Here is a 15,372-nt window from a genome sequence, read left to right on the forward strand (position 1 = left end):
TAGCCATCCAGGCCAGGGCTTTTTTTTGTTGGGAGTTTTTTGATCACTGTTTCAATCTCTTTTTTTGTTATGGGTCTATTTAGTTGTTCTACTTCTGAATGTGTTAGTTTAGGTAGGTAGTGTTTTTCCAGGAATTCATCCATTTCTTCTAGGTTTGCAAATTTGTTAGAGTACAATTTTTCGTAATAATCTGATATGATTCTTTTAATTTCTATTGGGTCTGTTGTGATGTGGCCCTTCTCCTTTCTTATTCGGGTTATTTGTTTCCTTTCCTGTATTTCTTTAGTCAGTCTAGCCAATGCTTTATTGATTTTGTTAATTTTTTCAAAGAACCAGCTTTTGGCTTTGTTAATTCTTTCGATTGTTTTTCTGTTCTCTAATTCATTTAGTTCAGCTCTAATTTTTATTATTTGTTTTCTTCTGGTGCCTGATGGATTCTTGTGTTGCTCACTTTCTATTTGTTCAAGTTGTCGGGACAGTTCTCTGATTTTGGCTCTTTCTTCTTTTTGTATGTGTGCATTTATTGATATAAATTGGCCTCTGAGCACTGCTTTTGCTGTGTCCCAGAGGTTTTGATAGGAAGTATTTTCATTCTCGTTGCTTTCTATGAATTTCCTTATTCCCTCCTTGATGTCTTCTATAACCCAGTCTTTTTTCAGGAGGGTATTGTTCATTTTCCAAGTATTTGATTTCTTTTCCCTAGTTTTTCTGTTATTGATTTCTAGTTTCATTGCCTTGTGGTCTGAGAAGATGCTTTGTAATATTTCAATGTTTTGGACTCTGCAAAGATTTGTTTTATGACCTAATATGTGGTCTATTCTAGAGAATGTTCCATGTGCACTAGAAAAAAAAGTATATTTTGCAGCAGTTGGGTGGAGAGGTCTGTATAAGTCAATGAGGTCAAGTTGGTTGATTGTTTTAAGTAGGTCTTCCGTGTCTCTATTGAGCTTCTTACTGGATGTCCTGTCTTTCTCCGAAAGTGGTGTGTTGAAGTCTCCTACTATAAATGTGGAGGTGTCTATCTCACTTTTCAATTCTGTTAAAATTTGATTTATGTATCTTGCAGCCCTGTCATTGGATGCATAAATATTTAATATGGTTATGTCTTCCTGATCAATTGTCCCTTTTATCATTGTATAGTGCCCTTCTTTCTCCTTTGTGGTGGATTTAAGTCTAAAGTCTATTTTGTCAGAATTTAATATTGCTACTCCTCTTCTTTTTTGCTTATTGTTTGCTTGATATATTTTTTTCCATCCTTTGAGTTTTAGTTTGCTTGTGTCTCTAAGTCTAAGGTGTGTCTCTTGTAGGCAGCATATAGACAGATCGTGTTTCTTTATCCAGTCTGTGACTCTCTGTCTCTTTATTGGTGCATTTAGGCCGTTTACATTCAGCGTAATTATAGATAAGTAAGTGTTTAGTGTTGTCATTTTGATGCCTTTTTATGTGTGTTGTTGACAATTTCATTTTTCCACTTACTTTTTTGTGCTGAGACGTTTTTCTTTGTAAATTGTGAGATCCTCATTTTCATAGTATTTGACTTTATGTTTGTTGAGTCGTTACGTTTTTCTTGGCTTTTATTTTGAGTTATGGAGTTGTTATACCTCTTCTTGGTTACCTTATTATTTACCCCTATTTTTCTAAGTAAAAACCTAACTTGTGTTGTCCTATATCGCCTTGTATCCCTCTGCATATGGCAGTTCTGTGCCACCTGTATTTAGTCCCTCTTTTTCATTATTGTGATCTTTTACATATTGACTTCAATGATTCCCTGTTTTGAGCATTTTTTTTAAATTAATCTTAATTTGTTTTTGTGATTTCCCTATTTGAGTTGATATCAGGATGTTCTGATCTGTGACCTTGTGTTGTGCTGGTATCTGATATTATTGGTTTTCTGACCAAACAATTTCCTTTAGTATTTCTTGTAGCTTTGGTTTGGTTTTTGCAAATTCTCTAAGCTTGTGTTTATCTGTAAATATCTTAATTTCACCTTCATATTTCAGAGAGAGTTTTGCTGGATATATGATCCTTGGCTGGCAGTTTTTCTCCTTCAGTGCTCTGTAGATGTCGTCCCATTGCCTTCTTGCCTGCATGGTTTCTGCTGAGTAGTCTGAACTTATTCTTATTGATTCTCCCTTGTAGGAGACCTTTCTTTTCTCCCTGGCTGCTTTTAAAATTTTCTGTTTATCTTTGGTTTTGGCAAGTTTGATGATAATATGTCTTGGTGTTTTTCTTTTTGGATCAATCTTAAATGGGGTTCAATGAGCATCTTGGATAGATATCCTTTCATCTTTCATGGTGTCAGGGAAGTTTTCTGTCAGCAGACCTTCAACTATTTTCTCTGTGTTTTCTGTCCTCCCTCCCTCTTCTGGGACTCCAGTCACACGCAAGTTATCTTTCTTGATAGAGTCCCACATGATTCTTAGGGTTCCTTCATTTTTTTAAATTCTTTTATCTGATTTTTTTTCAGCTATGTTGGTGTTAATTCCCTGGTCCTCCAGATGTCCCAGTCTGCATTCTAATTGCTCGAGTCTGCTCCTCTGACTTCCTATTGCATTGTCTAATTCTGTAATTTTATTGTTAATCTTTTGGATTTCTACATGCTGTCTCTCTATGGATTCTTGCAACTTATTAATTTTTCCAGTATGTTCTTGAATAATCTTTTTGAGTTCTTCAACTGTTTTATCAGTGTGTTCCTTGGCTTTTTCTGCAGTTTGCCTTATTTCATTTCTGAGGTCATCCCTGATGTCTTGAAGCATTCTTTAAATTAGTTTTTTATATTCTGTATCTGATAATTCCAGGATTGTATCTTCATTTGGGAAAGATTTTGATTCTTTTTTGGGGGGGGGTTGTAGAAGCTGTCATGGTCTGCGTCTTTATGTGGTTTGATATCGACTGCTGTCTCCCAGCCATCCCTAAGATTTATTCTATATTTGCTCACTGAGTCTTATCTTGTTTTGTTTTCTTTCAATATACGTGGATGGGCTACTAGATTGTGCTGTCTTGTTTGTTGTAGCCCTTGACTTACTTATGACCTATTACCAACTGGTTTGGGCTGTTGCCAGATATATATGCCTGAGTCTATTCACTATTCTTGAGTAGAATCTGATTTTGGGTCATCAAGTGTGTGCTGCACCCTAACACCTATCCACCTTGAGAAGTAGTGGTGATAGTTGTGTGCACCAGATTCTATTAGCAGCTGGGGTTCACACTCAAGGGGGGCAGGATGCTGACAGGCTTCCCCCAAGTGTCAGTGAGGTAGGTGTGTCTCTATTCCTATAGCATCTTGGTGGGAGGGCTCTGCAGCTGTACCTTAGGCCCCCAATGCAATTACCTCTACTGATTGGTAGGTGTCACCCTCCTTAGACCCCTAAGGCAAGAGGCTAGGTGGTCTGGGGGGAGCTTCAGCCCTCAGTTCCCTGTTGTGGGTCAGTTAGGGCTCTGTTGAATAAGCAGAGATATCAGACCTGGGGAATTTGTTTTTCCAGTAAATCCGCTAAAAAAAATGCAGTCAGATCCCTATCAGAACTGCCTTTGCATTATAACAGCCACCTTGTTCCCTGTAAGGATGAAAGCCCGAGATTTGGAGCATATATGCTTGGCTGGAGCTGGTTCTGTGTTTTTAGTCCAATTAGGGAAGGATTTTTGGTCCCTGGGTTTTTTGTGGTTGCTTCTCTCAGGCTGGAAGAATGGGTTAGGAAAAGACCAAAAAAAAAAATAAATAAATAAGGGAAAAGCAAAGGCAAGGAGCCAGAGCTGTTCTCCCTCTGGCTCAGGAAATTCCAATGTTATTGAAGCCACCTGGGAAGGGGAGGGGAGGGTTCAGAAAAACAGGAGAGAGTAGCACCCCGGAATATAGCCAAAGTTGCTTATCTTGCTTGGGATGACTATTTTATCTGAGATTCCCGAGGGGCGGGTCGCCTATGTGTGCTGGCTGTGTGAAGATTGTCCCCGAGGGTCTGTCCTGCTGAAGCCACAGTCAGATCCTCCGCTGCCAGCCCAAAGCCCAGCATCAAGGTTCCCCTGCTGGGACGCTGCACTCCCAGCTCCAAAATCAGTCGCTGCCTGCCGGGGACTTCTTGTCCCACCAGCCGCGTCACCGCGCTGCCCCCGCGGACCAGCTGGACCCTCTCCCGGGGTTAGTTCAGGGGAGTAGGGCTGCGCCCCGTGTTTGCGTCCTGACCAGATGCTGCGTTCAGCTCCCCTGTGCCCAGTCCAAAGCCCAGCGCCAAGATTCCCTGGCTGGGATGCTGCACTCCAGGCTCCAAAACCGGTCACTGCCTCCCGGGGACTTCTCCTCCCACCAGCCGCATGGCTGTGCTGCCTACGCGGACCAGCTGGGCCCCCTCCCGGGGTCAGTTCAGGGGACTAGGGCTGCGCCCCGTGTTTGCACCGTCACAGGTGTCATGTTCAGCTCCCCTGCGCCCAGTCCTAAGTCCGGCGCCAAGGTTACCTGACTGGGACGCTGGCTCCAGGCTCCGAAAACAGTCGCTGCTTCCCCGTAGTTGTTCGTTCTCCGTCTCTGTCACTCAGGCCAATTCTTTAAATCTGTGTTTGTTGTTCAGGGTTCATAGATTGTCATGTATGTGATCGATTCACTTGTTTTCAAGAGGGATCCGAGATAGCGTCTACCTAGTCAGCCATCTTGGCCCCGCCTACTTCTGTATGCTTTTTATAACTAACAGTAAGAGAAATTTTGATATCTTTTTTCTTCTTTTTTTTAATTGTACTTTAGATGAAGGTTGGAAACCCTAGTGGCATAGTGGTTAAGTACTACGGCTGCTAACCAAAAGGTTGGCAGTTTGAATCCACCAGGCGCTCCTTGGAAACTCTATGGGGCAGTTCCACTCTTTCCTGTAGGGTTGCTATGAGTACGAATTGACTCGAAGGCACTGGGTTGGGTAGATGATGGTTTATAGAGCAAAGAAGTTTCTCACTAAACAATATACATATTGTTTTATGACTTTAGTTGGTAATCTCACGACATGTTAACACTCTCCCCTTCTCAACCTTAAGTTCCCCATTACCAGCTTTTTTTGTCCCCTCCTGCCTTCTCGTCCTTGTCCCTGTGGTGGTGTGCCCATTTAGTCTCATTTTGTTTTATGGGCCTGTCTAATCTTTGGCTGAAGGAGTGACTTCATTATTGAGCTAAAAGGGTGTCTGGGGCCATACTCTCCGGGTTTCTTCAGTCTCTGTCTGATGAGTAAGCCTGGTCTTTTTTTGAGTTAGAATTTTGTTGTACTTTTTTCTCCAGCTCAGTCTGGGACCCCCTATTGTGATCCCTGTCAGATGAATTGGGTGGTTGTAGCTGGGCACCGACCAATTGTGCTGGACTCGGTCTAGTGGAGCCTGTGGTAATTGTGATCCATTAGTTCTTTGGTCTAATCTTTCCCTCACGTCTTTGGTTTTCTTCGTTCTAGGAGGCTAATTTCTGATGCCACCAGAGTGTAACACTGTAGTGAAGGAAGTGAAGATAGCCCTATGATAGAGAAGAAAGCAGCATATTTTCCCCCTCATTTTCTTATATTGAGTCCCTTCTTCATGTTTAATGGCCTCTGATTATAAGAGTGTCTTAGGCTCAGTTATCTAGAGAAGCAAAACCAATGAACTGTGTATATGTATATATAAAGAAAAAAATGTGCGTGTATATATATATATATATATATATATATATATATATGTATGTATGTGTAGGGAGAGAGAGATTTATATCAAGGAAATGGTTCATGTGTTTGTAGAGGCTGGAAAGCCCCAAGGCTAGGGGCTTCTCCTGACTCACATAGTTGCAAGGGCTGACGAACCCAAGATTGGCAGGTCAGATGGCAGGCTGCTGGCTCAAGTCCCAAGAAATGGAGGTCAGATGATGACGAGCTGAATGCAGGATTCAGAGCAGAGTAAAAGCCAGAAAGCTTTTTCAGAAAATCCATATACATTACACCATGCATCTGTTAGTTTGTCATACTGTGGTGGCTTGCATGTTGCTGTGATGTTAGAAGCTATGCCACCAGTATTTCAAATACCAGCAGGTACACCCATGGTGTATAGGATTCAGTCGAGCTTCCGGAGTAAGACAGGCTAGGAAGAAGACCAGGTGGTCTACTTCTGAAAAAAATTGACCAATGAAAGCCTTACAGATAACAGTGGAACATTGTCTGATATGTTGTTGTTTTGTGCCTTCGAGTCTGATACAGTGCAGGAAAATGAGCCCCTCATGTTGAAAAGCACACAAAGTACGACTTGGGAAGAGCTACCTCCTCAAAGTTGAGTCGACCTTAATGACATAGATGAAGTCAAGCTTTCAGGACCTTCATTTGCTGATGTGGCACAACTCAAAATACGAAGAAAAAGCTGCAAACATCCTTTAGTAATCAGAACATGGAAAGTATGAAGTAAGAATATACGAAAATTGGGAGTCACCAAAAATGAAAAGGAGCACAAAAAGATTGATATCCTAGCCATTAATGAGATGAAATGAACTGGTACTGGCCATTTGAAATTAGACAATCATATGGTCTACTATGATGGAAATGACAGTTTGAAGAGGAATGGCATCACATTCATCATCAAAAAGGACATTTCAAGATCTATCCTGAAGTATAACACTGTCAGTGATAGGATATTATCCAAACATCTACAAGGAAAACCACTTAATATGACTATTGTTCAAATTTATGCACCAACTGCCAATGCCAAAGATGAGGAAACTGAAGACTTTTACCAACTTCTGCAGTCTAAAATTGGCCAAACATGCAATGGAGATGCATTGATTATTATGGTGATTGAAATGCAGAAGTTGGAAACAAAGTAAAATCTGTAGTTGGAAAATAAGGTTTTGGTAATAGAAATGAAGCCTGAGATCGCATGGTAGAATTTTGCAAGACCAATGGCTTATTCATTGCAAATACCTTTTTTCAACAACATAAATACTGACTTTACACGTGGACCTCATTGAATCAAAAACACAGGAATCAAATTGACTACATCTGTGGAAGGAGTCAGATCAAAGCCAGGGGCCGACTGCGGTACAGGTCGTCAATTACTCATGTGCATGTTTATGCTGAAGCTGAAGAAAATTAAAACAAGTCCATGAGAACCAAAATAAAACCTTGATTATATCCCACCTGAATTTGGAAACCATCTCAAGAATAGATTTGATGCATTGAACATTAATGACCAAAGACCAGATGAGTTTTGCAATGACATCAAGGACTTCATACATGATGTTATGGATTGAACTGTGTCACCCAAAAATGAGTGTCACCTTGGTTAGGCCATGATTCCAGTATTGTGTGATTGTCCATGATTTTGTGATTTGATGTGATTTTCCTATGTGTTGTAAATCCTATCTCTATGATGTTAATGAGGCAGGATTTAGAGGCAGTTATGTAAATGAGGCATGACTCAATCTACAAGCTTGGATTGTATCTTCAGTCAGTCTCTTTTGAGATATAAAAAAGAGAAGCCAGCAAAGAGACCAAGAAGGAAGCTCCAGGAGCAGAGTGCGGGTCCTTCGGACCCGGGGTTCCTGCTCTGAGAAGCTCCTCAACAGGGGAAGATTGATGATGAACCACCTTGTTCCAGAGCCAACAAAGAGAGAGAGAGAGCCTTACCCTGGAGCAAGCACCCTGAATTAGGGCTTCTAGCCTCCTAGACTGTAAGAGGATAAATTTCTCTTTGTTAAAGCCATCCACTTGTGGTATTTCTCTTATAGCAGCACTAAATAACTCAGACACATGAAGAAAGCAAAAGGCCATTAAAAAGTCAGGAGAGAAAGAAAAGACCAAAGTTGATGTCAGGTGAGACTCTAAAACTTTCTCTTGAATGTTGAGTAGCTAAAATTAATGGAAGAAATGATGAAGAAAAAAAGCTGAACAGAAGATTTCAAAGGGCGGCTTGAGAAGACAAAGTATTATAATGAAATGTGCAAAGACAGAGAGTTAGAAAACCAAAAGGGAAGAATGCACTCAGCGTTTCTCAACCTAAAAGAACTGAAGAAAAAATTCAATACTCAAGTTGCAATTTTGAAGAATCCTATGGGCAAAATATTGAACAATGCAGGGAGCATCAAAAGAAGATGAAAGGAATACACAGAGTCACTATGTCAAAAAGAATTGGTTGACATCCAACTTTTTCAGGAGGTAGCATGTGATCAAGAACTGATGTTATTGAAGGAAGACATATATCACACACAAGTAAAATGTTGCTGAAGATAATTCAAAAGTGGTTGTAGCAGTACATTGACAGGGAACCACCAGAAATTCAAGCTGGATTCAAAAGAGGATCTGGAACAAGGGATATCATTGCTGTGTCAAATGGATCTTGGCTGAAAGCAGAGAATATCAGAAAGATGTTTACCTGTGTTTTATTGACTATGCAAAGGCATTCAACTGTGTGGATCATAACAAATTATGGATAACATTGCAAAGAATGGAAATTCCAGGACACTTAATTGTGCTCATGAGACCAAGAGCCAGTCATTCTAACAGAAGAAGGGGATACTGTATGGTTTAAAATCAGGAAAGTTGTGTGTCAGAGTTGTATCCTTTCATCATAATTATATGATCTGTATGCTGTGCAAATAATTCAAGAAGCTGGACTACATGAAGAACATGGCCTTAGGATTGGTGGAAGACTAACTGACAACCTGCAACATGCAGATGACACAACTCTGCTTACTGAAGTGAAGAGGATTTGAAGCACTTACTGAGGAAGATCAAAGACTACAGCCTTCAGTATGGATTACACCTCAATGTAAAGAAAACAAAAATCCTCACAACTGAACCAATAAGCAACATCATGATAAACAGAGAAAGATTGAAGTTGTCAAGGATTTCATTTTACTTGGATCCACAATTAACGCCCATGGAAGCAGCAGTCAAGAAATCAAATGAACTATTGCATTGGACAAATCTACTGCAAAAGACGTGTTTAAATTGTTAAAAAGCAAAGATATCACTTCGAGGACTAAGGTGCACCTTAACCAAGCCAAAGCTACACAATAAATAAGAGAGAATGAAGAATTAATGCCTTCAAACTATGGTGTTGGTGAAGAACAATGAATATACCATGAACTGCCAGAGGAACCAACAAGTCTGCCTTGGAAGAAGTACAGCCAGAGTGCTCCTTGGAAGCAAGGATGGCAAGACTTTGTGTCACATCCTTTGGACATGTTACCCAGAAGGACTAGTAGCTGCAGAACGACATCATGCTTAGTAAGGTAGAGGGTTAGCAAAAAAGAGGAAGACCCTTAACGAAATGTATTGACACAATGGCTGCAACAATAGGCTCAAACATAGCGACAATTGTGACGATGTCACAGGACTGGGCAGTATTTCATTTTGTTGTACATAGGGTCACTATGAGTCGGAACAGACTCAACAGTAACTAACAACAACAACTTTTTACTACCGTAAGCAGAGTCATCAATATCTTTAAGACTTGAGAATCAATTTAGAAAACTGATCTTTACAATTTTGTTTCTCCAGAACCACTCTTGATACCAAATGTCTTAGTCTGGTTCTCTGGAGAAGTAAAACCAATGAAGAGAATATATATATATAGAGAGAGAGAGATTTGTATCGAGGGAATGGCCTGGAAGTTCCCAAGTCTATGAGTCAGGCATCAGACTAGAGGCTTTGCTTGACTCAAGTAGCTGCACGGGCTGGGGAATCCGAGGTCTGCAGCTAAGATTGTAGGCTGCTGGCTCAAATCCCAAGAACCAAAGGTCAGATGATAATGAACTGATTGCAGGATCCAGAGCAGAGCAAAAGCCAGCTAACTTTGCCAGAAAGTCCATATACATTAGATGCAGGCCACACTCCCAAGGAAATTCTCTTTCGACTGATTGGCTGTTCATAGTGGATACCATCATGGAGGTGATTATTTACATCAGATCTCATCATGGAGGTGCTCACATCATTATATAACTGCCAAACTACATCACAACTGCCAAACCACTGAGAATCACGGCCCAGCCAAGTTGACACACAACCTTAGCCATCACAAACAGCCTGAATGAACATAAAGTTCTCTTCACTTTTTTTGAGGGCTAACACATCAGAAAATATTTTGAGAGTCTGTCACCTCCCTTTCTACCACACCATCTACCCATGAGCATTTAACACTGCCCCAAGCAATCATATCAATTACCCCGAAAGAACCCCAGATATAGGCATCACTTCCTTCTCAACATTCATCCCAAACTCTTAGGGGTGGTTTCCTTGGAAATTTTTTCTGTGCTCTCTCTCTCTCTCCTCTGAAGAAGCCAGAAGGTTTCTTTAACAAGTGGGAAATTGTGTTTCCTTTTGGTATTTCTCTTGTTGTTCCCTCAAATGCAAATATCTTTATTAAAATATTTTCCAGAAATGTTGTACATGATGATGATACTGGTTACATTCTATTTGGCATGCTGCCCAGTGGATATATGGATGTTTATTATATTATTCTTTAATACCTTGTAAAACACACACATACACGCACACACACACACATATACATATATATATTCTTTCTGAATTAATTAAATATTATGAAATATTTTAATTCAATTTTTTGTATTTACTTCCTCTATTTTTTTATTGTGCTTTAGATGAAAGTTTGCAGAACAAACTGTTTCTCATTAAACAGTTAGTACACGTATTGTTTTCTGACATTGGTTATCAACGCCAAGACATGTCAACACTCTCCCTTCTCAAACTTGGGTTCCCCATTACCAGCTTTCCTTTCCCCTGCTGCCTCCTAGTCCTTGTCTCTGGACTGGCGTGCCCCTTTAGTCTCGTTTTGTTTTGTGGGCCTGTCTAATCTTTGGCTGAAGGGTGAACCTCAGGGGTGACTTCATTACTGAGCTGAAAGAGTGTCTGAGAGCCATACTATTAGGGTTTTTCCAGTCTCTGTCAGGCCAGCAAGTCTGGTCTTTCTTTTGAGTTAGAATTTTGTTCTACATTTTTCTCCAGCTCTGTCCAGAGCCCTCTATTGTGATCCCTGTCAGAGCAAGTAGATGGTAGTGAGTACCATCTAGTTGTACTGCACACTCAGTCTGGTGGAGGCTGTGGTAGATGTGGTCATTCAATTTTTAAGTGATGACTTGATAAAAATACAGTAGTCACAATGGACAAAAGATGGAATATATATATGCTCATTCAGAGTAAGACAAATACTCAGGTCCAGATGTAGAAACTGAACAACGCACAAGGACCATTTAACAAAAAATTCATAAAAACAATTAACAAAAGAAATGCAGATGACCAACAAATAAGAGGAAAGAATTCAATATCATTACATCAGAGCAGTTCATGTTTTGATTTTAAGAAACAATAATGGAATAAAATTTTATCCATGTTATAAATAAAAAAGAATTAAAATGATAACATAAAATGTTAGTTAGTTCATGGGGAAATTGTCATTGTTCCATATAGCCTTAAGTTAAAGAAATAAGAGAGGGCCCCCTGAAGCTGAGAACCAGAGTCTTAAAATCAGAGGTGGTATTAAAGAAATACCTTCTTAAAGAAAATCTGTAGTCTTACAAAAATCCACAAGGCCTCCCTTGTTTCCACCTGCCTTCCTCATGTCAGTTGCAGACTGGATATCACATTTTCTGCACTAATACTGTAGCCTTGGGAAGGAAGTGTGGTCTCAGGGTCCATTGTGGTCATTTGCTTTCAGATGATCTCAACACATCTTGGTCTTTTTCTCCACAGGACATATAACCATAGCTTAGGTCTTTTAAAAAAAAAAATTTTTTTTTTTTTTTTTTAGGTCTTAGACCTTTTAACTAGTCTATGGGAAAAATGCCTCAATGCCCTGGAGTGGCAACAGTTTGCTCCAATCTGCCCCAGCTCCAAGGGCCAAATTAAGCACTATTTTTTCCTTTTTATTTAATCTTAGTGAAGTGGTACCTCATTGTGGTTTTGATTTGCCTCTCCCTAAAAAAAAAAAAAGAGAGAAAATTTTTTTTTTTTATTGGAACGGTTAATGATGCGGAACACTTTTTCATATGTTCGTTGATCATCTATACATCTTCTTTGGCGAAATGCCTATTTAAATCCTTTGTTCATTTTTTTAAATCAAGTTGTTCGCCTTTTCATTGTTAAATTGTAGGAGTTCTTTATCTATTCCAAATACTAAACAAATGTTGGTGAGGATATGGAGAAATTGGAACCCTCGTCCATTGCGGTAGGAATGCAAAATGGTACAATCGCTGTGGAAAACAGTTTGACGATTCCTCAAAACCTTGGACATAGAAATACCATAAAACCCATTGCTGTTGAGTCAATTCTGACTCCTAGTGACCCTATACTACAGAGTAGAACTGCCCCATTGTGTTTCCAAGGAGTAGCTGGTGAGTTCAAACTGCCGACCTTTTGGTTAGCAGCCAAGTGATTTAACCACTGTGCTGCCAGTGGTTAAAAAAATCAAGGTAAAGAACAATGTAAAAACAAGTTATATGTATGGGGTAAAGAGGACAAAGAAGAAAGCAGAGGCCCCAGCTGTCCCTTCACCTCTTTTCCGCTTCCTCTGTTCAAGGCAGGGTACGCCACTGTCCTCCCTTCTGGGTGGACATGGAGGAAGTGACTCCTTGTGAAAACCACCATCCTACCAGGCAGGGTGTGATACACCCCCTGTAGCAGCCCCAGCCTGTGGCCAGCTGCTCATCTTCTAGTGCCATCCTCTGGTTCTGATGGGAGAGAGGCAGGCTTCTTTCTCGAGGTCATAGCTCACCCCAGGTTGAAATGTCAGACGGTGGGCTTAAGTTTTATTGGTTCACTGCTTCTTATATTTTTTTAAGATACCAGAAACCCAGACCAACTTCCCTTTTTAGTACAACATTAACTAGAGCAATGTTGTCAAGGAAGCACAGTGTTACTTCTGTTTTTTGTCCTTGAAAGTTGCTGAAGCTTCCTGTCCTTTGCCATCTCACAAAGCAAATAAACACAAACAAAACAAAAACACTTGGTGAAATTGCAGATTGGTACAAACGTTGTGCAGGGCAATTTGAGGAAAATGCATCAAAAGCCCTGAAAATAAAAACTTTTGGCCTAGGGATTCCATTTCAGGAGTTTCTCCTGAGGAAATAATGAGAGAAGTAAACAAAGACGTATGTACAAAACATTTATTGGGAAAAACTGAAAACAAGGAAATATTGAATAGAAATTTTTTTAAAGAAATTGTGACATATTCATGAAATTGAATACTGGAATACTGAGCAGGCATTAAGTAATAATGTGGTTGAGCAGTAACATAGAAAGATGATATTATTGTTAAGTTAAAAAAAGTTTCAAAACAATTTGAATTCATTTTGGAAAGACATGTATTTAGCAGAGATTGAAGTTTAGAATTTATACCAAATGCAAATAGTAGTTGCCTTTGGATGGTGAAAATACAGGTAAATATATTTGGCTTATTTGTATAACTAATATTTCTATAATTAATGGATATCATTTAACAAAAATAATAAAAGTTAATATTAATAAACATTCAATGACATCTCATTATAGTCAGAATATATTCCAAATTCCTTAGTATAGCATTCGAGGCTATTTAAAATCTCTCCCATCTACCTTGTCAGCTTCATCTCTCTCAGCTTCTTGTCTTAAAAAAACACTCAACTAGGAAGTTCCTCTCACACCTCAGACTGTTTCCTGCCTTTGCCCAACTTTCTCTGCTTAATAGCAAAAGCACTTATTATGGGCCAACCACTCTGCTAAGGGCTTTCTTACCGAATTCATTATCTCGTTGAATCCCCACAGCAACCCAAACCCAAACCAAACCAAACCCGTTGCTGTTGAGTTGATTCCAACCCATAGTGACTCTCTGTGACAGATTAGAACTGCCCCCATAGGGTTCCCAAGGCTGTGACCTTTCAGAAGCACATCACCAGGACTGTCTTCTGTAGTGCTGCTGGGTGGGTTTGAACCACCAACCTTTTGCTTAGTAGCTGGGTGCGAACACTTTACCCAGGAACACTTCCCAAAATATAACTGGGTATATTTTTCATCTCTCTATTTTAACTGTTTTAAAAATATAGGTATGACAACATTAGCCAATTCAACATCTTTCACTTGTACAATTCAATGAAACCAATTACACCAATCGTGTTGTACAACCAGCACCAATATTCATTGCCATAATAACTGGGTATATTTTGATAAGGTAGTCCTATGGTCAGGCAAGTTGAAAGATTCGATCTTGGTGAAATTCTGGTAATAGTATTAAAACTTGTTACTACTGAGTCAATTATTATTTATTGCCAGGGCAGGTGACATCCAGGGGACATTGGGTTACATGAATATGTCTTTTCTTAATGACAGATCTATAAGCTCATTCTGAGGTGGATCTATGTCCTAATCACTCCTGTGTATTCCACAGGCTAATGCTTTGCACATGGTGGAGGGAATTCCTGATCTCCATTCCAATGCCATCTTTCCAAAATTACCCTTATGTCAACTTCTGAAAAGCTCTTCCAAGGAAGAGTTTTCCTAGCGCTTCATGCATGTCCTTGTTCCTCAGACTGTAGATGAAAGGGTTCATCATGGGTGTCACCACAGCATACATCACTGTGGCCACTGAGTCCTTCATGGAGTATGTGTGGAGGGGCTGCAGATACACCATACCAAGTGTCCCATAGAAGAGGGAGACCACAGCCAGATGAGAAGCGCAAGTGGAGAAGGCTTTGTACTTTCCAGTGACTGAAGGTATTCGGAGGATGGCTCTGACAGTCCTGGCGTAGGACACAATCATGAACCCAAAGGGAGTGAGGAAGATGAAGCAGCCGGTGGCGATCAGTACTGTGTGATTGGCCTGGATGTTGGAACACGCAAGCCTCAATAGGACGTACATCTCACAGAAGATGTAACGGATCTTCCGGAACCCACAAAAGGTCACCCTAGTCATAAGGAGGGTATGGATGAGGCCATAGAGGAGAGAGAAGACCCAACACAAGGCCAGGAGCAAGATACACAGGCCAGGGCTCATGGCTGTGGTATAGTAGAGGGGGCGGCAAATGGCCACATAGCGGTCATAGGCCATTGCGGCCAGGATGAGGTTGTCCAGGGCTACCAAGGAGATCAGGAAGTAGAGCTGCATCAGGCACCCCGCATAGGAGATGGCTTTGTTCTTAGACTGAAGGTTCACCAGCATCTTGGGGATCGTGTTGGTGACGAAGAAGAGGTCGGTGAAGGAGAGGTTGGCCAGGAAAAAGTACATGGGAGTGTGCAGGCGGGAGTCAGAGCTGATGGCCAGGATGATGAGCACATTCCCCACCACGGTGACCAGGTACATGGACAGGAACATCCAAAACAGGATTCGCTGCTGCTCGGGTTTCTCCGAAAGCCCAACCAGCAGGAACTCGGAGGCACTGGTCTGGTTGTCTTCATCCAT

The 15,372-nt window shown here is 40.6% G+C and overlaps 1 protein-coding gene across 1 annotated transcript; it reads right to left on the bottom strand.

Moving 5' to 3' along the window:
* Nucleotides 1-14,430: 14,430 nt before the first annotated feature.
* Nucleotides 14,431-15,372, bottom strand: LOC126062890 (olfactory receptor 1D2). Its single transcript, XM_049860897.1, has one exon. The coding sequence runs from the start codon at nt 15,370-15,372 to the stop codon at nt 14,431-14,433; it is 942 nt and encodes a 313-aa protein (XP_049716854.1).

Source organism: Elephas maximus, chromosome 19 (assembly GCF_024166365.1).
Source record: "Elephas maximus indicus isolate mEleMax1 chromosome 19, mEleMax1 primary haplotype, whole genome shotgun sequence".
Classification (NCBI taxonomy): domain Eukaryota; kingdom Metazoa; phylum Chordata; class Mammalia; order Proboscidea; family Elephantidae; genus Elephas; species Elephas maximus.

Coding starts and splice junctions, on each gene's coding strand:
- LOC126062890 (XM_049860897.1), bottom strand. CDS start 15,372: ATGGATGAAGACAACCAGACCAGTGCCTCCGAGTTCCTGCTGGTTGGG.